Source organism: Falco rusticolus, chromosome 3, assembly GCF_015220075.1.
Source record: "Falco rusticolus isolate bFalRus1 chromosome 3, bFalRus1.pri, whole genome shotgun sequence".
Lineage (NCBI taxonomy): Eukaryota > Metazoa > Chordata > Aves > Falconiformes > Falconidae > Falco > Falco rusticolus.
Window position 1 is genome coordinate 23,943,868 of NC_051189.1, and position 24,170 is coordinate 23,968,037.

The window sequence follows — 24,170 nt, forward strand, 5'->3', positions numbered from 1 at the left end:
TATTATGTTTCATCCTGCTGCTTTTATGGTGTTACCTGGCTGTTCCAGAATGATACTGTGGATCTCCTATCAGCAATGTTTTCTGACTGGGTGGAGAGCCCTTACACCTCACTGCTTCAGCTGTCCAAATCAGAACGGTGATTGTGCTTATCCATGGAGAGAGGTGAGATCCTCCAAACAGTGACTCAGAGGAGTGGGATGACTTAGCCTGAATTAGGTTGTCGTTCTGACTCACTTTCCAGAGGAGCTTCTTTCTCTCCATTTAATACAGCAAGAGCCTTACAGGTGGAAGCTAGATGATGTATTCCCTTTCATGTCTGTCAGCAACTTTCATTAATACATAAAACACCCCTGTGCTACAAGACTGGTGATGAAAAGAAGACCAAAGAAACATGTAGGGGGTTAAAAAATGTGGAGCGGATGGGCAGATTGGGAGGTTCTCCTAAAAAAAATAATCTGAAATGCCCTTGCTGGTACCCTCACCATCAATAACCAGCTCACAGTGCACCATCCTGGCAAAGCCATGGTTACCCAGACTGACAGATCCTGGGATGAATAGAAAGGGAACCTTCAGGTAAAAGTCAGGAAACTTGTTTTGCCTTGGTACACTGAATATTTAAAAGTTCATTAGAGGTCCATGTTTAATTCTGGAATCCACATTTGTTAGTAGAAATGCAGAGTATGTACAGCCTGAACGTTGGTCAGGGGAACCTTAAGAAATGGAAGTGGGACAGTGGAATAGGGGTCAGGTGGTGGGGGTGGACAGTTCAGATTCATAAAAGTGCATAGCTCAATCTGGCAGCTGGGAGGGAAAGTATAAATAAGTCAGCAGTTCCTCAGCAAGAGCATCATTAATTATTTTGATTCACTATATAAGGACGTTGTATATTTGGTATTTCTTGAAGCCTTTAGGAAAAGGCAGTATTTTTCTAAAGGAGGTTCTGAGACATGTTCCAGTGAAACTTCTAAAGCCTCTGTGCCCAGAAAATGAGAGAAAATCAAGTCACAATGTATGGCCTTAAAGTCTACGAGAACAATGTTTTTGTCAGTTGTTAAGAGTATTACTATCTTTAACACTGTTGTTTATACTTTACTATTTGAAAGCTGGTTAGTGCATGCAGATGTCAGAGTGCTCTGAGCAGCTTTCCCAGTTGTTTGTACAAGGAGAGCCTGCCCAGTGCTCGGCTTTGAAACTTGGCAGGCACGTCTGGTCTGGGAGAGGGGCTGGACACAGAGCTTCAGTGATGAAATCCGGCTGATGTTCAAAGGGAAAACCTACTCCCAGAACACTCTGAGGCAGCCAATGTGATAAAAGACACCATGAATATGGCTAAGAAAGCAGTGAAAGTTGTGTGTAATAAATTTACATTTTTCCCTCTTGTGCAAGTAAATAATACAGATGACATCAGTAGTATGGACATTCACAGCTATTTGCCAGCTTTCTCTCTTCCATCTCCCTGATGCTCACGTGCCTGAGAAGCTGAATCAGGTCTGTCTATATTCCTGAGAAGTCTGGACCTGAAATCCTTCCTGGGGCAAAACTCTTGCTGAGTTACAGGACTGAATCCTTAACTGACCTTGCTGAAAACTACATTCACACCATGTCTGCAGCAGAAAGTGAATCCCATTGTGGGCTCATCTGCTCCGGCTACCCCATTGCCTACTTTGGAGATAGATTCCTTATCGTGGCCCATTTCTGGGCAGATGAAGGTCACCTCCTTCTGTCAGAGCTGTCAGCAGGTGTTTGGAGGAGCCTGCAGGTCTGCAGGAAATACTGAGCCCAGCTGCCGCAAACGCATCCTTCCTCTGGTGAGTGAGATGCAGAGGTGGTTGCTGCAGCGGTGAGCGGGGCAGACAGTCGGGCTGTCTGTGGGATGGAGGGGGCATCCCCTGGATGTGCAGTCAGGGCCCACAGGGCGGTGTGCTGCTCATCTGTGGGTAGTTCAGCTGCAAAATTAAATACAATTAAATAGCATGTTAAGGCTTCGGTAGCAGGGAAGAATGAAGATAAGTGCAAGCAATTTGGTTTGCACTGAGCAGTTGGATGGAACCTCAGTGTTCACCAGGACTTCTCCTTGTGCCAGAACAGTGAGTTGCAGATCTGGTGGGAGGTGGATCCCCTCAGTGTACAGCAAAGCTTTGTTTGCATTTGGTCATGAGCACCAGTATTTTGTATGCAGCTGTTCTGTTCTGTGGTAGTAAACATTTTGACTTCAAAAGGCTGACACAGAAAAATGTTTCTCTGCAGCTTGCCCTAGATTTGGAAAATTTATAATTTTGTTCACATTTCTGGCTAATACTAGGTAGAAGGAGTAGAAGTTATACATTACATTAAAAATAACAAATGAATAGAGGAGAGAGAGTACAATAAAATCATTAATTTACTTCAGCTCGAGTGGGAATGCTTACCTGGTTATTGGTGTGTCTAAAGGTCACAGGGGATATGAGTGGAGAACAGCTGTTCTTCTTTGTGTCAGGCTCATTTGTTCCTTTAATAAATGCCCCATTGCAATGAAAGCTGAAGTCCTTAAGGGATGACATGAGGATATGTAGATATGACATAAACTGATCATATAGTGTCACCAGTGTGGTATCAGAGGTAATGGTGGGGGGATGGTAATTAAAGTATTTTTTAAATGCTATTTTTGTATGCTTTCTCTAGCTAGCCTATTCCCTTATTGCAGTGAGTTTTTGGTTTTTTTAATGCCCTAATTCTTAACGCTTTTAGTTTAGTTCTTTCCTTGTTTAGAGGTTCTATCAGCTCCTGAGGTTCTTCCAGGTAGCACCTCTATAGTTTTGGGAGTTATTTTTACATAAAGTCTCCCATATAAAACACATCTGTGAGGTGTGCAAAACCTGTGCAGATCTTACAATGATTTTATTGGTGGAGAGACGGAGTAAATAGTTGTTTCTTGTCTTTTTTTAAAAAAAAAAAACAAAACACAATGTTTTGAAATTAATGCCACATAGAGAAACTTCTAAACAATTAAAAATAAACTGCATGAACCTTAACTTTTTCCTGAATATATTTGATTATAAATGTTTGTGTGCTTCCAAAGAGAAGATGCTTTGGATATAGCTGAAGGAGCTGCTTAAATGCAATTCAGTAACTGACTCAGCTGTGCAGATCCACTGCCCTGTAGGTAGCATTCACTCGCCCTGCAGAACAGACTCTGAACCCCTGAGAAAAGGAAATGGGCGCTGGTCTGGGAGGAAATTGCTGCCTTCTCTCTTCTGTGCCTTGAGTTATATTGCAATGTTGATGGAAATGGAAAGGACAAAAAGTAAACTAAAATCATGTGAGCAACAATCCTGCTTTAGTCAGGATGAATGTGGGGATGGGCTGAAAAACTTATTAGTGGTTTTCGCTTTCCTGGTATATTTCTAGGGACTAATTCTGCGTTGCAGAAGGCAGCAGTGTGATGGCAAAAGGCTTGTAGGATTAATTGAGCTGATCTGAAGGAATGAAATATGATTAAACTGGATTAGGTTATTTGCACCATTACTGCCCTTTGTGCCTTGGGAGGTAATTCTGGCAGAAGGCTAGGCTGCCCTCGTGGCTTGGCATCATGTCTGGCACTTCGCAGGAGCCTGGGCAGCAGCGCTTCAGGCTGCTGTTAAGTGCTAATGCATGTAACATGCCTTGGACGGTCAACACCTAGAGGTACTTTGCTCAGCATTGGAGGCAGGACATGGAGAAATGAGAAGCAGAACATCGGAACAAATAGGTGAGGGCAGAGTAATTGGCCAGGCATGAAGGAAAACTGGTTCACAGGAAAGCATGAGGTTCTTCTGCTGTACTGGGGGAGCAGTAGTTAACACTAGCAAAAGCTTCTCTTTCCTGCAGAAGGCAGGCAGGTGGGTAGGGGGTTAGATAGTTGTGGGGTACCCCTTTTGTCTCATAAATGCACAGTCACATACTGACTTTTTAAACAATCTGCCCATGCAAAGCTCATTGCAGGATCAGACTTGACGTGTATTACGAACAGGGTGGAAGCGGTAAGTGCAATATGGTCATGCAAATTATTTGGCTCAGTTACAGGTACCTCTGAGTTTCGTGTTAGGTAAAGATAATGCACTGGGAGAAGAGGGCAAATGCATAATGAAGATGGCAATTTTCATTTTGTCCTGGGAAAGAGCAAACAATTACATTTCTCCAGGAGAGTAAATATTCGAGGTTTCCCCGTGTCAGATTAGCCTGTTTGGTTTTGTTGTGTATCTCTAAAACCACCATGACTTTTAGGGGAGCTGTGATTACTCAAGATTACAGGAGATGTGACTAGATGAAGGGGATGCTTAATATGTGGATTGCACCTGGGCTCAGACTTCTTGCTTTGCATTTAATTGTTAAGAGCTGGAGTGTTTGTATTCCTGGAGGCCAGGAACGCAGGTCTGTTCCCGAGGTGACTGCTGATGCCATGAAGCGCTGGTGTGGCCCCAGAGGAATTTGGCTTTAAACAAAAGCAGTGTGTGCATAGCACACCCTCTTCAGAACGAGGTACCTCACAGCCACTTGTCAAGAATGGAAGAGCTCTGTGATTGTGGTTGCTTTAAAAGGAAAAACAATTTTGAGAAACCTTTATTAATTCCAGTTAAATGACAGTCCTGACTTTGTGCGTATGGACTGTTGGTCGTTCTCTTTTTGTTCAGATAAAAATATATCTGGAAGGAGAGCACGAGGCCCATGCTTGCTTTTCATCTCGTGTGCACTACACAAGCCATCTTTCTGTCTCATATGCAATCCTTCATGCTGTAATATTCCCTAGCCTAGCTAAGCCAGAATTTATTCTAGATCTGAGTTTTCATTATGTAGCCCCCGCTTTTGTATTTTGTCGGACTTAGTGAAACAAGCACTTGCCATTTTAGTCTGCCAGAAGGTATTTGGGACTTCTTCACAAAATGGGAGAAACTAGTAACTTTTCACCAGGTTTCAGAGCCAAGGTTGTGCCTATCAGGCAACTGACTGTAAACAGTTGCAGTCCAAACACTTTTTTTTTTAAATTCTGCTAACGTTCATGTTTTTATTAGTTAGAAAGTTTGATGTTTTCCCTTATCTTTTCAGATGACACTGGCTGCCCTAGTAGCCAGTCAGTATCTCCAGTTAAGACTCCTTCTGATGCTGGAAACAGCCCCATCAGTTTTTGCAATGGTAGTGATGGAGACTTCTCCAGGAAGAAATTCAGTCCAGGGACAATGAGTGAAGGGAACCCACAGCTGGCTCGATATAAGAAGGAGACAAAAACAAGCCTTGTAAAGCCCGGTGAGTATAGTGTAGTTTCTTTCATTTCTTCAATTACACTTTCTAATTAAATAGTACATCTGTAGGTGTCTACATACATTGTTGTGCTGCCTGTGATACCATTAATGCTGATAGCAAATAAAAAAAATTAAATAGCTGGGTTCTTTCTGTGGAGCCACCTGCAAAATTTGAAAACACTATCAGTATTAGTGTTTTCATGGAAATATAATTAATTGATGTCTTCACTTTCTTTTGTGAGGCTCAATGGTGATGTCAAATAACTGAAATGGATTTTATCCTCTTTCATGATAATTGCACACATATTTCACTGGCCAAAGATAAATGACTCTTACCATCAAAGCAAAGAATTATAGTCTGCTGATGCTGTTAGATTTATTGTTGGATCCTGCCTAAAGTTCACACTGCCAGGCTGTGATAGCTCTGGGATGCAACATGTCAAACTAAGGCAAGATAACAGGCAGCCTGCATGTGGGGGTTAGGCAGATTTAGAGCCATGCTGCACTGGCTGAATCAAGAGCATGTCTCCCAGTGCCTCAGGCAAATGGGCCACCTCAGGCCATCAACTGAAACATCACCTGCTTGTCACACGTCCAAGACTAAATATCCTGGTGTGTCATTGACTGTTTTATATATATAAAATATATATATATGTTATAAATGTTTTAATGAGTAGATATAAAATATTTTTGTGATTCATGTGCAGGCAGCTCTTGATTACAGATGGTCAGGATATTTGTGCTGTTATTTAATTAATCGTGGAGACAGAGAGGGTTTTGACCCTGGACAGACCCAGCAGCATGGTTTATGAGCTCAGGTACCTCCTGGCTATACTGTTTCCAGAGTCATTTTACCTCTGGAAGCAATTTAGATACTTCCATGAGGAGCCAGCTCAGATTTGACAGCACCACATTTAATCCAGAAATAGTAGAGAATCTGTTACAAAAACTCCTCACTGGCTTGGTCACTGAAAAGGCTGATTAAATCTGACTTACCACTATCCCTGCAAGTTCTTCAGCTCAGTTCATAGCACTGTGTTAGTTGAGTGTACCCAGTCTCCCGTTGCTCTGCATAATGGATGATAGATAATGTTTTTTATCTAGTTTTGTTTTCTGTTCCATTAAAAGCAAGGAACCTAATGCAGGCAGAGTGTGGTGAATGTGCAAATGGCAGTCAAACCTGCAGCCGTGGCTACCGCAGCCATTTTGTATGTGAATATGGATGTAGCTTAGCAAAATGTGGATAAAGAATTTTTTTTTCTGCTGAAGAGTCCTATACACATGGAAAACTGTTATGCACGTTTCAATAAATTACTTCATTGTTTTCGATGGTTACACTTAGATTTACCTATAATATCAAGTCATTAGCCTTTTGCAGTAATAGTCAGATGTCATCTTCATTTTAGTTGATGGTATTATTTCAAATCTTCGAACAGACTTAGTTTAGGTATTTAGGTATTCTTGTAGGCAGGCCATTCTGTAGCTCTGGATACCCCTGCACTGATTGATCTGTAAGGTTGGAAAACTTGTCTCAATACTTCAAGCGTATTGCTCCTGAGATCCATCAGAACTCTGAGAACAGCAACTAGGTCTGATTTACAGAGTACTTCTATGTTTCTCCTGCCAAATATGTCACCCTTTTTTGGTGGAAGGTTGTCAAAAACCACATGGTAGTCAGTGTGAGAGCCAACATAGGTGAGGGACATGCTTGAATGGAGAGCGTGCCAGGGGACAGCTGGGGTTCATCTTTATCACTGTTGGCCACAGGGATTAATGTAATTCTTTCCCATTGCTATCTCTTGGCTTCAGGTAGATCCAGTCTCTTCTCCATGACCTACTTGCGCTTGAATTTCTGGTGACTAAGTCAGGAAGATCTAGCCCTTGTGCAAAGAGGAGGCATCATCATGTAGCAAAACATGCATGGAGTAACAGGGGAGCAGTAGAAGGGAAGTGGGATGTGGGAGGAGAATAACAGCAATGTGTCCTTGTCATACATAACCTAGTTCTGCATACAGCTGGATATCTCAAGCTACAGTGCAAAAGGAGTTGTACATAATATATTTCTGTCTACCAGAAGCCCTTACTGATTTATGGAGATAATCTCTACTCATATTTATCTGAAATGTCATGTCATAATGACTACATAGCAGGAACCAGACATGGGAGACAAAAATCCAGCCCACCACTATCTTTTACAGACTGTGTCCTGTGCTACATTTTTGTAGGCAACTACATCAGTCAGTGTGCACCTTCAAAATGCCTGTCATTTTGCTGGAAATTTATCTGTTTCCAGGATTGTTTTCTTGGAACATGCTGAATCTCAGAAGTAACACTCACACAAATATTTAGATAATTCAGGAAATGTCAGAGTGGGATAGCACTGAGAATGAACCCTGGGATGGTTTTAGATTGTTCCCAAGCTCCAGTGCTTTTCTGCTACTCAAGCAACATCACATCATCTTTCTTTTCTATGCTTCAAAATATGAAATACAACATAGCTTGTCTTTCTATAACAGCCTAAGGCATTGTTATATGGATCTAGGTCATCTTCATCTCTTGAAGTATTAACAAAGTAGATTTGGATATCATTCATAATTTATGTTGTTTGCATAGTGAACCATACTTAATCCTGAAATGCATTATCACTGCATCTTGCTAAACCTCTGAAAGATTTATAATCATCAGGAAATTATTCATTTGGGATAGTTGGTAATGGGTTTTGTTGTGCATTAAATCTGAATCACAGTGGTGTTATAGGTGAATTTGGCATAAAATCTGTGCCTGCTTTCCCAGGAAAGAATGGAGAGGATAAGGAACATTAAGGAAGATATATAACATCCACTCCAGTTACAAGCCTTTTAATTTCAGAATTTTAGAAGTTGTTCCTTCTTTTGGATGTGATTCATCTATGCAATATTAAAAGCAATAGAAAATGTGTTGTAGCAAATGCCCTCGCAAAAAGGCACAAACTGCTTAATTAACACTACTCTTAGTTTTGTGTGAAGACACTGTGCTGAATCCTACAGTTTCTGTAATTGAATAAACAGGAGCATAAAAATTTCTACATATTCATGTTCTTGGTGAACTCCTTCTGCAAAGATGCATCCTGAATTCCTCCTGCTTGTGTCCACATCTTCTTGAGGATAGTGGGAACTATTTTTCTTGCTTTGATAGCCTTTCTCATCTCATTTTTTGACTTCCATTAGAATGCTTAGTGCAAAGATTCGAAATCTAGATCTGCAAGCTGCAAAGTACTGATAAACTTCCAAAGACATGTAGATAAAGAAGGGAATCTTGGGCAAGAGTTGTGTCAATAACTTCTAAAGGCTTGCCTGTTTAAAGTAACAGAGATGTACTTGTATTTACATCTCTGTGAGCATCGTAATTTGAGAAGGGCTGATCAGCTGGTGCCATTCAGTATTTCTGCCAAAAGTTCTGGTCTTTCTTCTTGCTTTTGGTGTCATGGGTGCACTTGGGATAGTTTACTGAATGAGCTGAGCTTACCATTGGAGCTGTCTCTCAGAGCCTGTGGAATTACTGAAGTTTCACGTAGAATTATTAAGACTTAAGATTAAGACTGTCCCAGACTTACTCATTTTGCACCTTCAAGAGTCTGCAAAGTAGAGTTGTGAGCAGCACTGCATGAAAGGAGACCTAGGTGAGCCACAGTAAGGTTCATCTCCCAAACCTTGTAGAGATGGGCTGGCTGGCTGTCATTCACAGCTCAATTCAGTAATAACCATTCCGGGTAGCAGCAGACTATGCAAAAGAAGTTATTCTTTTTCACTGCTGATAAAACAACTGGCTATCTGTTACAAATCTGGCTAAAATAGTAACATTTTGGATTACAGTGTGGTTGAACTGCTATGACATATTTCAAGAAGGGTGGTCTTGAGAATTCAAATATTAAAACGTTGTTCTGTTTCAATTAATGGTAAAACCTCAGAGGCTTTCACCACACAGAATACCTATGTCTGTTGGACAATATGCAATGAGCACAAATTGAAAAACATGAAATTACATCTAAACACAAGAAAAGATTTTTTTTTTTTTTTTACTGTGACGGTGGTCAGACACTGGCACAGGTTGCCTGGAGAAGCTGGAGAATCTCCATCCATGGAGATTCAGAACTCATCTGGACATGGTCCTGGGCAGCCTGCTTCAGGAAGTTGTACTATGTGGCCCCAAGAGATCCCTTCCACCCCCAGCAGTTCTGTGATTACTGCCCTATCTTTCATGTTCATGTACTGCCATTTCATTTATAATGAGTTCATAGAAATTAAGTTATTAAAAAAGTAACTTTTAACAATTGCTATTCAATTAAAAATGTCATTTAACTTTGAGTCTTAGTAAGTAACATTGTACCCAGCATGTGTTGCCAGTATGATTTTTTTCTACTTCTTTCTATTTTTCTTGACAGTGAATCCATCAAGTCATGGGTGAATGAGCCTTGGGGTAGGATGTCCCAATCTGCACAGATTAATCTTTGAAGCCTTTAGAACTCTTAGGAGTTTTAGGAGAGACAGGTAGGGCAGACTGTATGGGCCTTAAATTGGTTGTGACTGCTCAGTAGGTGCAGGTCCTTTTTTAATCAGCATTGGAGCTGCTGATGGTGAACAAAAAGGAGGTAAGGGAAACGATCCTGGGTAATTGGGAATATTCTGGTTAGAGCTAAATAAGATAAACAAATCAGAGAGGAAATGCAAGTGTTGGCTGCAAACTATGTCTAGCTCTTAAAAATGTCTAGCTGTTAAAACATAATGTTCTTCCTACTGTTCTATTTTATTATTATTTATTGTCCTGTGTGTGAAGATTACATTCCCAAATGCCCAGGAACTTATTCTTGGGGGCACCCTGTGCAAGCAGAGAGTAGTGGCTGGTTAATCCATTACTGTAAAATTAGCAGTTAAGTTTATCCATATTGCTGCTTTACTTTCATATGTGTCTGTATTCTAGAGGCAGTCACTTTGGTTATTTTAAAAACGAAACAACAACAACAAAAAAAAGACAGATTATATTACTGACATCTGGCTGTATGATTTTACAGCTCTTTTGTCAGTTTGCTCCCTCTCTTCAGTATGACTGTGTAGAAATAATACTGGCTGACTCTGATATATATATGTATGTATGTGCTTCACCTGAAAAAGAGACAAGTTGGTAAGTTCTGTGAGAGAATTGTCTTAGAGGTAATTCAGGAAATACGCTTCACTCTCAAGAGCTTCACTTTTCTGATTGCAGAAGAATGCAATGATAGGACTTGGTTTTATCTTGAGAAAGCTGATAAAATATTAGAAAAGACATGTTTTACTGGTGCATTTATCCAAGAATATTGTATCTTGTATTTGCAGGGCTTCTGTTCATTCTCTGTACTGAATTTCTGTAAGCAGTGGGAGAAGATAATGGAACTGTTGTCCCCGTTGTTCAGGAACAATGGTACAGAATACAAAACCCAACATGTTAACTTGAATAGGTCCTATGGCATGCAAAGAGATTCATTGTTCTTTATAACTACTAGTTGGTACTTCTACCTCTTATGTTGAAACACTTTTTTAAATGCTGGTGGTGTACTATGTATTCTAACACAAAGTCACACTGTTTGGTTGTTTAAAAAACAGACAATGGAAAACCTGATTACTGAAATCAATTGGTGGCTTGATTTTAAAGGCAGAATCACACAAAGGTGAGAGCACTGAGAAGACTGGTGGCCTCTGTAATGTATCTCTCTTTTTGCTATGACTTACTTAGCAGTACATTATAACCCACATTCCAAAACTGCACCTTTTTGGAGAGAACAAGGGTATGTCAAAAAGCATATAACCCGGTTACAAATACAGGTTTTAATCAGAGTACACCATGTTCCCATCCTGCAATTACTCATAACCTTACTGGTGCAGTGAGACTGAAAAATTCATGCTTCCATTCCTGGGAATGTTCAGATGATTAAATATGTGACTGGTGTCATTTGCATATGAATATGAAATTAAGAAATTAGCTACACCTGGTTCAGTGTACTTTAAATAATTGGTCATAGAACAAAATAAATGTTCTGAAGGTGGGCCAAGGAAGTAAGTTGGTAGCAAACGATGGAGGATCTTGCCTATGACCGTAAGTTCTCCATATATTTGTTGGGTTTTTTTACTTCCTTGAAGTATTTGAATTAATAATAAGTAATCTCCTGATGTTGGCATGTTTATTGATAACTGTAGAGCATAACTCCTCTGAGGGGTGCAGAGGAACTTGCCGGTAAAAAGAGGAAAAGCAAAAGCCCTGGTTCCCTGAGTAGCTTAAAGCAGCTGAGGATGGCTTTAACGTAAGCATTAGATTTTTAGAGCAGCTCGATATTTGGCAGAAAGCAGATACACAGTGGTCTATTACTTGTGCTTCTGGAAGGCTTTCCATCTGGTTTTTAAAACATCACCCTGACAATAAAAAGGGAGGAAGCACTTGAGCATGTGCCATCTTTCTCAGATGTAAGCACATGCTTCAAATGCTTCATATCTGTCCCACACCCGAGAGCAGCCAACATAACCATCCAGACATTCACATCCAATGGTATACAACATTTATTTCCTGTATGGTTTTAATCTCACTCTTTTCCCTTTCTAATATGTGCACTTCATAATTTATTTGGGACAATAAAGTTTCTAGGTCTTTCCTAACACAGAGTCTAACGAATACAGTTGTGGCAGTTTTCAACTGTATCCTTTTCTCATTTACTTTCACTTTGCTTCCTTCTCTTCACCTTTCCTTCTGAGCCCATACAAAATAGCCGCTGCTGAGTTTTCAAAATAAAAATGTTTCCGGATAATAATTCTGTATGCACTGAGAACTCCTGCCTATTTACTGGTGGGATCCACTTAATTTCACGTCTGTTGCTATGGAGCTGTGTAGATTTGTTTGCTTGACCTGCCAGCACAGGGAGTTATTAAGGATTCTATCACCATGGGTACTGGAGGACCGGGGTGTGCTTCACAGGGAGATGAACATGCACGTCTCGCCTTCCAGGAGCAAGGATGCTATGTCTGGGTTCAAGCCCATGCTATCCTCAAAGCTTGCATCCTAGAATTGGGCATGGGCATCTCTCTGCAAAGGTTTGGTCTGTTGTAGCAGTCAGTGCTGTGAGGTCTGGGGATTGGTGGTGGGGTGGAGGTTGCTGTTGGGGGGGTCCATTATTTGCAGAGCCCAGCTCTCCCCACATGCTTCAGAATGTCTGCGTCCCTGTAGCAGTTTTAGCATGGTCCTTCCCGGTTGGGTCAATGGACCAGTGCAGCCAGTAGATCACATTGGAGCTCTTCTGTCTGGCATGAATCCCTTGGGTTTTGTGATTCAGAAGAGATGACACTTGAACCTACAGGTCTCCTTGGACAACCTTCAGGAGCTGTGGACTGCAGATGGGGACTGGCTCTATTCCTCTGGTCTGGTGACTGGTCCCATTGCTCACAGGAGGCGGAACAGCTTTAGCAGGTGAACCTGCCATTTCCCTTCTGGGGATTACAGGAGCTGTTTCAGAGGTGAGTGAGGTGTGAATTCATGGTCTTGAGCCAAGCTGGATAGAGCAGAGATGGCCTGTGATTTATCTGACCTCAATTCCATACCAGTGTAGTAGTGTAATTGGTCTCCACCTGCACAAGTGCACTGAGGTCCTGTTTGTTTTAAAGGAGATATAACAAATAAAATCGGTTACTCTAATCTAGTGTGCCATCTTTCTGACTTTAAGATAAGATAAACAGTACCTCGAACATGCTGTTTATGCTGACTGACTTCCATTGACTCAAAATGGGGCTGAGATTGGCTCGGACATGGGTGTCTGCATTGGAGACATCCATATTTAGTCAGGTGAATCCCATCCCATCTCCTGTGTTCCTCATCAGGTCTCTGATAATTCTGCTGTCAGCCCATATTGAAGCCAAGTCCAGCCTCTGTCTCTTATTTCTCTCTTATTTTCAGATGGGGTTTTTTTGACAGAAAGTAAAGGCAGTCTTAGACATTCAGTTGCAGAAGAAAGTTTGTGTTTGAAGATCATGTGTGGATCTTCAAGTAGGTCTAATTAGACGCCTTCTTCTCTTCTGTTCATCCCTGATAACCTTAGGCACTCTCTGTCTGTCCTGTTTCTGAGGACCGCTGCCCAAGGTGCCTAGCATAGCAGAGGGAGATTCTGTGTCTCTTTTTTGCACTGTGAATTCACAGGAATGAAGTCTTTTTAGGACATAAGCTAACTAAATCACACTGAAGTGAAAAAAAAAAAAGTGCTCTATAACTTCCAAGAGATAATACTGGAATATAACCAGAATATAAATATTTTGAGCAAAAGATGTTTAAAAGGTTAAGTAAAAATTACTAGCATAGGACTGTTTATTTTTTTACTTTGGATTTATATATATTTTAGATCTAAACTTTGAATTTAAAAATATGTGCTTGAATTGGTGTGCAAAACATGTTTAAATAGGCAAGTGTTTCTTTGAAACAAGAACAAGCAAAGTTCTTTTTGTTCAGAAGACTCTCAGGCTGCCACAAGGGCCCAGATGTCACACCAGAAATGGAGGATCCAAAAAAGAAGCCAGCAAGTTGCAAAGGAGGAATTGGCAAGTGAAAGGTGAAAGCCTAAGTCCTACCTGTCTAGACAGTGACCCGTCCTGCTGTGAGCTGGTGGCACAGGCCACCTGCAATTCAGGGTCTTGGGCACAAATCTTCTGCAGTCAGGTACTTATCTCCTTCCTTGCTATACAAAAAAACCCTAAACCCCACCATGAATAAAAGCAATCTCTCTTACTTATTTCAGCAAAGGGAAAATAAACTTATATTTAGGTCTGTTTGCAACTCTTTTGGAGGGTGCACTTGAGCACAAAGGAGAAGAGTGTCCTAATACAGGGCTGCTGGGCATGCTGAGGGGACGCAGGGAGTCTGCTCCCAGGGAACCTGTTCCACTTTGTTTAATTTAGTAACTGTTTTATTGAGGGTTTAATGCTGAGCTCCCAGCAGGCACACCATAACTCCTTCCTTTCTCTCTCTCTGGCCCGTTAATTGTTCCAGTACTGCTCCAGATGTACAGAGAGCGTGACAGCCACCGTTAAAGGAGCCTCTGACCTGAGGGTGCCTGCAACCTTGAGCCGAGTGTTGCACTTGGTCTGTGAGAGCACCACTGCTCTCTGACTGCAAACTGAAGTGAGTAGGCCATGCGGACATAGGAATTTTGCAGAGAGCGCCCGGGCTGCTGGACAGGGTGAGATCTGTGCCAGCCAATTCATCTTTCAGCTCCAAATACATTTTGATACATATGCACTTCTCCCGGGGATTACGGAGACGTGCTCCTGCATCTGGGAAAGACAGCTGAATGCCTGGCGTAAGAAGGGCACTGGGGTTTAGAGCTCAGAGTGGGGGCAGGTATGGAAGATGGCGACAGATGTGATCTTCAGTCAAAAAAAATTCTTTTTGTATATTCAAGCTGGGTTTTTTTCTCTCCTCTGCTAATCCAGAGTGGAATATGAGCCAAAAATAGAGAAACCGATGCTATACACACTGCACTCTCTTAAGTATTTGTTTTAAAATGTGTGTGAGGTCTAACTAGAAGGTGCTTTACAATTTGTTTATTTAATGCAGTGAATTTTATGCTCCTTCTGCCTGTTTTCTGTGGTTTTCAGCCCAGTTCACCTCCACAGAAAGAAATACTGTGCATACGAAGGAGGCCATTATGAATCTTCCCTTAGGAGATTTTTTTTTGTGTGTGTGCTCTGCTTTTAAATTACAAACTGTATTATTTATGCCAATGTCTAAAATAGCTTTCTGATTCCCCAGTTAAAGTATTCTGAACCTACTCCAGCTACATTTTACTATGCACAACTCCCACTAACCATCAGTTTTTATTTCAAGTCATTTTGTGAAATAACACGCATTGCAGCCAGAATCCTGTGTTGCTGTTACATGGGTTCCTATACAGTTCTCCAGCTGTATTCCTTCTCCCCATGATAAATAGTGTTTCCAGTATTCATTTTTATCTAGAATACACAAATTGCATTCCCTTAATCTCCCTTCATAACAGTGTCCTGTAATCCTGTTATTATTATTGACCTTTTTTGGAATTCCTCCAAGTTGTTAATGCCTTTTGAATGAGAATCCTGGGTTTTAAACTGTTTTCTGAGCAATGTTTACTGAAGAATTGATAGATTACTTCCTTTTCTATTTTCCTTTACATCCCCTATTTCTTTTTTGTCTGGCATCTTACTAGGTTCAAAGTGGAGCTATGCGAATAACTGATTTGGGGGTTTGCTGCCAAATCAAAACATTAAAGGAAACCTTTGTTTCAAACCAAACAAAGACAATATTCAATCTAAAATACTTAGAATGTTTGGGGAGATTTTTTGTTGTTTTTCCCCCTTTTTAAAAGAAGAGAGAAATTTTCCAGTTTTCAAAATTGAAGTATATTTTAAACAGAAAAGTAGAAAATTATGGTTTTCCATTTTCTGGCCATGTTTGACTTCAAATAGTAAATAGTTTCAGTGTTCTCTGAACTTTGTTTTTTGGTAACCAAATCACTACCTAAAATTTTTTATTTCCCTCAGAGTGATTACTTTAAATAACTTTTTGAGCAGTATTGAGTGGATATGTCTATATATTCCTTGCATTTATAAATCTGTATTTATACATAGGCATGGGAAGCTAAGGGAATGTCTCTGTTTTAGTCCTGATAATCTCACTTACTTGACTTCACTGTGGTATAAAGGTAAGTTGGTTGTTACTGGGCTCAGCAGTAGAAACTCAAGCATAAATAACTAAGCAGGTCTTTGCAGATAGTGGTGACATTTTCAATGCTTGGCCTGTTTAAGCAGTGGTATTTTACTTGCTTTTACATACCTAGACACCTAGGTGTCCTGATGAAGCTGTGGTTTAGATGCCTTTGCTCTGTTTTGGTTCTCACTCGAAGTTACAATTCTGAGCTCACGAAGAGCCTCGGAGAAAGGGCAAATGCATGTCTAGTCTCTGTTCCAATGAAGAAACCACAATTAAAAAATCATAAAACAAAACCCAGTTGCTAGAAGAGCAACTAGATAGAGGTTGCCCAACTTTGCCCAAAACTTTAGATTGTAGAGCTTAGTTTTCTCAGGTGTGTCAGGTGCAGGGGCTGGGGAGACTCCTGATGGAGGTGGGAGCCGTGGGAAATTCAGGCCTGTTTGGATTTCACCCCTGTAGCAGGGGGTAATGAAGACAGGCATCTCAAATTGGTTGGATTTACAGAGAGCCTGGAAAGGGCCATGATAAGCTGAGAGGACAGGAATCCCATCTCTTCATCCAGTTCTTACTGCTGGACGTGGTGCCTGTTCCTGGTGATGTGATGGGGAGGTGTTCTGCAGCCTCCTCCCAGTTCAAACCTAAATCTGGCCTTGTGAATACCAGGTGGATCCTTCCAAGCAGACAGCAGAAGAGAGCTTTCCTTGGGCTGCTTTTGTGTGGACTCTGATGTATTTAGTGGTGTGAAACACCCACCCCAGTCTTCAGAGGAGAGGAGCCAGGCACCAAATTGTTCAGGGCTTTTAAAGCTGACCTGCTTCTAGGCATGCCCAGAAACAAGAACTTCACCCAGCTGAGAAGCTTTGCTGTTGGGGTTGGTGGGAGGTACTGTCCAAGTGAGGTGGCAGAAAGGGAGAGTTCCGCTTCCAAAATCACCCTCTGGGAGCTGGGGACCTGGCATCCCTTCATAAATCCAGCCGCTACAAGGGTGGACATCGCTTCCCCAGGGAGCTTGCAATGTATCACCTTTAATGTGACGCAACAAAATAGTAAACCTACTTTGTAACAGCGTATCTTCTATATACCATAACATAAAATGTATTTAAAGGAGATGAATATTCTGCCAGGTTTGTTTCATATTTTATTAGTATTACCAGGCTTGTCTTGCTTCCACTCTGAGGCACTTCATTACAGGTCTCTGTTCCTCCCTTCTGAAATTCTGTAATAGGAAGCTCTTGGCTTTCGAAATCTGTGCAGGCTGTGACTGTTTGCTAGAGTTGGCAGAATTCAGTGGGACCACAAACCCACAAGGATTAATAAGCTGAAAAATCACAGGCTTCTTGTCTGTCATTTGTCCTTCTTAATGGTAAGAATGCTGTTGGGGAAATAAAGCAGCAAATGACAGCAGTCATAGCTTGAAATGCCTTGCTTTCAGACCTACCTTGGCTTTAGTGCTGTAAAAAATACAGTTTAGGCAATCAATTGATATACTGGGTAGGGTTTTACTGTTCTTTTCAATAGATGACACTTAAACTCTATTAGTTTTCTGTAGTCATCCCAACGTGTGCGTTACAGTAAATATTTGATCAGCTTACAGCAAATTTTGCTTTTCATCCTGGGAATACAGGGAGGTTTAGCTACTCCCAGATATGTTTCTTCTTCCAGTGTTTTTCTCTTGCCTGTTCAAAACATTCAAACTGATCTAAAATGTTTTATGCACATTATAATGAAAACTGTATATCTTATATTAAGGGTGACTGTGCAAAAGCTTTCATCTGAATCAGGTTTAGCATATGATTTCATGCATTTGCATATATGCTGTGAATGCAGTTAATTGCTGTGCCCCAGCCAGCCTCTCTCCTCCTTGCGCATGGGAACAGATTTAGGAGACGTGTTGTTGAAGAGGCCTCTGAAAGCCCTTTGTTAAACTTCTGCCACTGACGTGACGGGAGGGCTGGGATGTTTTCCCAGTCTGTGATGGAGTTTGCTCCCTTTCTGTGTACTGCTAAGTCATCCCTGCCAAAGATGACAATTTCCAGCTCCTAAAAATACTTCTGACCAGCCTACCCATTTCCCTTCAAACAGATCAAATAGCACTGCCAGGTACATTAAAAAGATCTCCTGAGGTGGCACTACATGCTTGCTTATAAAATATACTTGTCCATAGGTGGATTTACACATAAATTCTATAAAACTGTCAAATGCAAGATGAGTATCATGTTATACAATTCTCAGTGTATTTTCTGAACCTCCAGTCTTAATGTTTTTGTTGAGGCTGGTGCAGCAAAGCAGCATCCTTCCATCTCTGATCCAAAGAACCTTTTTGTTTGAACAGGAAGATAAGCTCTTCCCTTCTGCTCCATGAACATATGTTCCCCCTGGCAAAGGTCATTTCAGGCTGAGAAGACAAAATTTATGGGAGCCATTTTTAAGGTGGTGTTAGAAGAGCTCGAACTGTGTATAGAAGCAGAAAAAATAATTAGGTCAGGTTGATTTCTGTATGAAGAATCTCCTTAAGATTCATAAAGCAGAAAAATATGCCAACTTGTAATGCTCTTTGCCTGTTCCAACATCTGCTTGTGGCTGCTGTGCAAATCCATGAATTAAAAACAATTAAGAAAAACACAAGCCCAGATCATAGTGATATGCAGAATATACATGATGGCTCTCAGCCAGTATCAGTAATTAGTTTGTAGTGGCTGTGTTTTTAGAGAAGAGCTTGATTGATTGTGGTTTCACAGCATACACAAGTCGCATTCTGTATTCATTTTGAGATCTGCAGTTCTTATAATTTACATTAATGTAGTACAGATTAGTACCAAAACTATAGTATTTGATGACATCAGAAAACTGCTTAATGAGATAAATTTTAATTATTTGATAACAACCCTTCTTCTAAAGTAAGAAGAGTAAGCAAACAAGATGAGAAAAAAATCAAGATTATTAGTTTAGCTCACACAACCAGCAGTGTGAATTGAGAGGATCATCTGTGAAATCCAGTTTGGATCCAAATGCTAGGAAGCAGGATCTGTGTTGCAGTTCTTCCCCAAAGTCTGTATTTGAGCTGGAAGTCTCCTCACCCAGCAGCTTTGAACAATTTATGGAAAGTCACACTGAAGGTTTTGCTCTACTTCCCCCCGACTGCATTTTTGCCAGCTGCCCAGCTGTTCCCGGACCATGCAGTCAGCTGGAATGTGATTAACAGATCTGTGTGATGAGGGAGCACTGGCAAACAATCAGGTGGATGCCCACTGAAGAGCTGGGGAGTGATGGCTTCATTGGCCAGCGCAAGGGGATAGGGGAGGGATGCCTGTTGTTACCCTTAGGATTGACCATGCCAGGCATTGCTGTGCCCAGCTTCTCACCACTGTTGTGGGAGCACAACTCAGAAATCTGAGCTTGATAACTAAACTGCATATAAAATCAGAGGGGATGGTTATGTACTAAAATCCAAGATTCATTCACAGCAGAGAGCACGCCAGGCAGGAGCATACCTCCACCAGTCCACAGGGGATGCCAAAGAGGAGTGCCCATCTCCCAGACTTCCGTCACTTACTTGTAGTCCTGAGCGTGTCCCTGTGCATGCCTTGGATTCACATTGACCCTCGGTACTGGAGCTAGACCGTCACTCTGAGTGCAGGCAGCCAGCACAATTCAGTCCTTTGAAAAACAGCCAGCGCTAGTGCTACCCGCCTGTTGTGGGTCAGAGATGAGCAGCTGGAGCTTGAGGAAGAGATCAGAGTTCAGTGCCCTCCCTGGACCAAATGAGTTCAAATCCACACCTCTCATAAGAGTTGCTGTACCACTGGGCATCCTCAGCTTCCTCCGCTGATTCTCGACCTCATGGTAAGTGGAGAGCATGCAACATAGGCAGAGGCAGAACATATGGGAACAGTCTGTGTCAGCCAAAGACCAGAGCAGTCCACATGGAGGAGAGTTCTGTTCCTTGCTCCCAGGATTGTATCTGCCTTTACCCAGTTACTGTTAGGCGTGAAATAGAACAGCAAGTCCAAGATAAGAATCCCATGTACAGTAATAGTAAAGCAAGTAAGTAAGAAGTCAAAAAGCCAGGGACTGGAACGAAAACCCAGTCAGCTATGGGCTTGATGCTGTGAATCGAGTACATTATCCTCTAGGAGACTTTGCCCTTGAAATGGGTCATCTTTAAGGGTGTTATCTGAAGCAAAGCCTGAAATGCTAAGGCAGGACTTCACCACTTCTTCACAGCTTCTTTTTCTTATGTTTGTCAGCACATGTGAGCAGTGTGGGTTTTTTTCCTAGATTGTTTGTGGTGTACAAAACCAGTCTTGCAGGAATAACCCCATATTAAATAGAAAAGAAGCAGCATCAGTATTTCCTGGAAATATACTGCATATGCTGTTGAAGACTGGAACTAGAGATGTAGCCATGAGTTAAAGGTTTCAAGATAAATGAAAGAAAATCTCTTAAAAATACAGGGCCTTTCAATAGCGGGCATGACAACTGAATTCTCTCTACTTTTCCAGCTGCTTCTAATGGCTTTGCTGGAATTTTTTTATGCAGTCAAGCCCTATCTCTTCCCCTGGGGTCTCTAAATAAAGCTATCTACAGAGACAGCGTGCCACTTTTCCTCTAGTTGCTGCACAGGAGTGGTGAACATGTATGCATAGTTTGGTCTCTTTCCTTTATAAGAGGATGCTTTTGAAAACAAGGAATCTCAGCAGATTTAAGTGCTTTACAGTTTGAGGACAAGCTATCTCTGTCAGCACTGTTTTATTTACAGCTCTGTTTCACTGGGTGAAACCTAGCATCAAGACTGATATATATATATAGAGAGAGAGAGGTCATGTTTATGCAGTCAGAAAATAGGTGAGCTCTGTGGTTTATATACTTCAGCTGCTGTGAAACTGGCGAAGTTGCAAATAGGAAAGACTTACACAAAAAGGATAAATTTTAATAAGCTCATGCATCCTGAATTTTGGGAATCCAGTTCTGCTGCTCAGCTGTCAATGTTCCTGTCACAGATATTACTTGAACTTTTTCCTTTTTCCCATGTTTTAGTCTCACTAGTTAGATTGCAAACGGACAAGAAAATACACACAAGAATGTTTGAGCTTTATTCTTATAGAAGGAAAAAGATTAAATACTAAAGTACAAGCAAAATTTTAAACCGAGGCCAGAAGACCATACAACAAGGTATTCAACCACCTGTAATGGCTAGAAATAGCAAACTGGGATGCCATACTCCAGGTGTACCTGTGGGGTTATTGTGTGACTCTGTGTAAAGAAATGTATACACTGTCTCTACATGCATACATACGTACATACACGATGTGGTATTTCTGTGCTTGCATACTATCCAGGCAGGCCAAATATACCTACTCTGTTCAGCCTGTAAAAGCTGTGAATGCAGTGTGTGATATGGTCACAGTACTGTGACATTACCCCTGCACTATGACTGAGGCAGTGCAGAGCAGAGTTAAAGGTGGGGCTTTCCTACAGCCAAAATGTAGGCGCGATGGCTGCGCTGTGTGAGTGGGATAAACACACACCAGTGCCAGCTGGAGGCATACTGGCCCTTGCGCAGGCAGCTCTTTCTCCCTCTCCTCAGCACTGCCCTGAAATTTCTAATTGCATCATATGCAGGATGGGAAATTTGCCGTTGGGTAATTAGTAGGAGGTTTTCCAGTTGATTCCCATGCTGCAGCAGGACAGCCTTAGCTCCCCAAGCTGCGGACCCCCAGCCCATGCTGCAGATGAGCCCACGCATCTGCCAGACTGTCACCACCCTCTCTGCCTCTGCCTGGATTGTGCCTGTGTGCGGCTGTGGAGCTGCAGGCTCCCTTCTCCTCCCCTCCACACCAGCTGGAGCTGGGTGACTGTGGCGATGGTGGCAGGGCAGCGGTGGCACTAGAAGGCAGCACAAAGCCTGATGCTGTCAACAGCGTGCTCTTAGCTCGGTGCCCTCGCCCCTTGAGCAGTAAAGTGCAGCAACAGCACTAAGCGCTGCATGATTTCACTGCTGATTCTCAGATACCTGTTCCAAGCAAGGAGCAATCCTGGAAAATGTTACAGTACTTTGTTGGCCACCCTTGTGTCATTCCTCCTGTTGCATAGAGCAGTGCACAGCTCTGCTCCCGTGGCGTGGGTGTGCTGCTGCTCGGAGCCCGCTGTAAGGCGGAGGGAGGCCGGGGTGATAGGCTTCCCAGCATCAGATGTCGTGCATGCGGCGTGAGCGTTTCCATCACAGCGTATTAGTGTGTTGGCTCACCTGCTGACAGGCTGTCGGTGATGTGACATGAGCGGCTGGACCATGGAAGAATATGTATGAGTGAATTTGCAATGAGATACCAATGAAGCCCGCAGCTCCACATGTGGCATCTTTTGCAGGAAAGGGTGGGTAAGACAGTCCTCTTAACAGTCTCAGATCAGATCAGAGCTAAACAAGTGTTATGGCCAGTTAGGACAAAAGAATATGTTTTTGAGAAATGTCAACCTCTTTCATGATTAACGCTGGATCAGTTGGCTGTTCTAGGGGTTACATGTGTGAGGTTTTGCAGCCACATTGTCACAGCCACAAAAACAGTCAACAGGCATCCTTAGGGAGCTGTCAGCCTGGAGAAGGGTGTTAGGAGAAGTGAGAGGCCATGTTTGGCTCCTGCCCACATTGCTGCTAGACAAGGAGTTTCACCCCTTTGTTAAGACATTTGTAAGATGGAAGTCACACTGACCCAGGACAATATGTTGCAATTGATATTTTAGGGATAGATGCCATGTCATTTTGCTTAGAGATGTCTACCAAATGGGAGAAAATATTTATTAAAGTCTCCTAGTAACATTGCTGTCGAGCTCTGCTGCATGCAAAGCTGGCTTGAACATCACTAACACACTTGGAACCATTACTAGCACTGCCCCCTTTAATTTATAAAATGTTCTTGAAGATCCTATAAATAGCCGCATGCCTAATTTTAAACGTAAGTAGTCTCCAGGAGCGTTCAGTGTTAAGCTTGTGCGTAGCTGTTATCAGAACCTGGGCCACAAGGTTAATTCGTGCTTTGCAAGACACAGTTCCTGGTCTCAGATGCAGTTCAGTCTTCAGAAAGCTCAGTCTTCGAGGTGGTTGCGTTTTCAGGCTCTGCTGACTCTGACCGGCAGTGCCTAACTTGGCAGCCCTTCCCAGCGCTGTGCTCCAAGCCAGGCGGGTCAGGGAGAGGTGATTATTAAGCCTTGCTTCCTTGAAATGCTTTCAATAGCAAGATCTGATTATGATGTGGTCTGCTTAACCAGGGATGAGCCTCAGCTAGGGCTCCTGCTCTCTGCGCTGCAGCCAGGACTTCACTTTGGAAAGCTGCTGGTGTCTTGCAAGGGCAGGAATGTTTTGGGGGCCCAAACACTGGAGGTATGAAATCTGTTTACCTGTTTGTGTTTTGTTTGGAAAAGTAGATTTGGGAATAGTGAGGGTGCTGAGACAGTATTTGGACTGTACTTCAGTTTTGTAGATGGGAATGTTTTGCTTATCGGGAAAACTCTGTTGCAACTTTGGACATCATGTCCCAGGGTCATTTTGTTTCCCCAAGGAGAGGGCCACTGACATTTACATCTGCAGACATGATATAAATACTCTGTGAAACAAAGCAGCTTTTCTGCTCTCCCTCCCTCCCCTTGCAAACTTGTACGTGGTTCTGATCTGGTTACAGCGGGGGTGACTTGGGTCTGATTGTCAGAGGTGTTGTACTAGGTATGGAGGTGGTTTAGAGGTGATAAAGCTGGGTCCCTGGGGCACCCTTTTGAAGAGCTAAACTTTGCATTTGAGCTCCCTGAAACTGGGCTGAGTACTCCTCTGAGCCGGGCTGAGCCAGAGGCACAGGGAAGTGGGGGCTGCCTCAGACCTGGTGAGGCTGGGTCAGTATTGGGTTAACTCCCAGCATGTCTGATCCTGAGGCTGGTTGCTAAGAGCTGCCAGATGGCAGAGGTGGTTGCTGGATGTCTCATCCTCTATAAGGGTGTGAAGACAGGCTCTGATAAGGCCTTTTCCCAGTCCCAGGTGTTCAGGGGAACAAGGTGTGCCCATCACCATCAGCTCTGTGAAGGATTTAAGAGAGGTTGTGCACTTAAAGGTTTGTCTGCTGCTGCGGTGGTGGCGATGGTGGCTGTGGCTGCACCACCACCCCCCGCCTTGTGGAAAAGATAGCAAAAATATGGTTTGTGATAAG

General features: G+C 42.3%; 1 protein-coding gene across 4 annotated transcripts in view; it reads left to right on the plus strand.

The window, feature by feature from the left end:
- Positions 1 to 24,170, plus strand: part of SYBU (syntabulin) — a 41,404-nt gene that overhangs the window by 9,103 nt on the left and 8,131 nt on the right. For 2 of the 4 annotated variants that reach the window (XM_037381328.1, XM_037381331.1), the window contains exon 3: positions 5,063 to 5,260. The exons of 1 other annotated variant lie outside the window; for it this stretch is intronic. In XM_037381328.1, coding sequence (XP_037237225.1) covers positions 5,063 to 5,260 — 198 coding nt within the window. Of the gene's footprint in view, positions 1 to 5,062; positions 5,261 to 22,846; positions 23,357 to 24,170 lie in introns of those variants that run through there. One more of the 4 variants, XM_037381332.1, reaches the window with a different exon arrangement.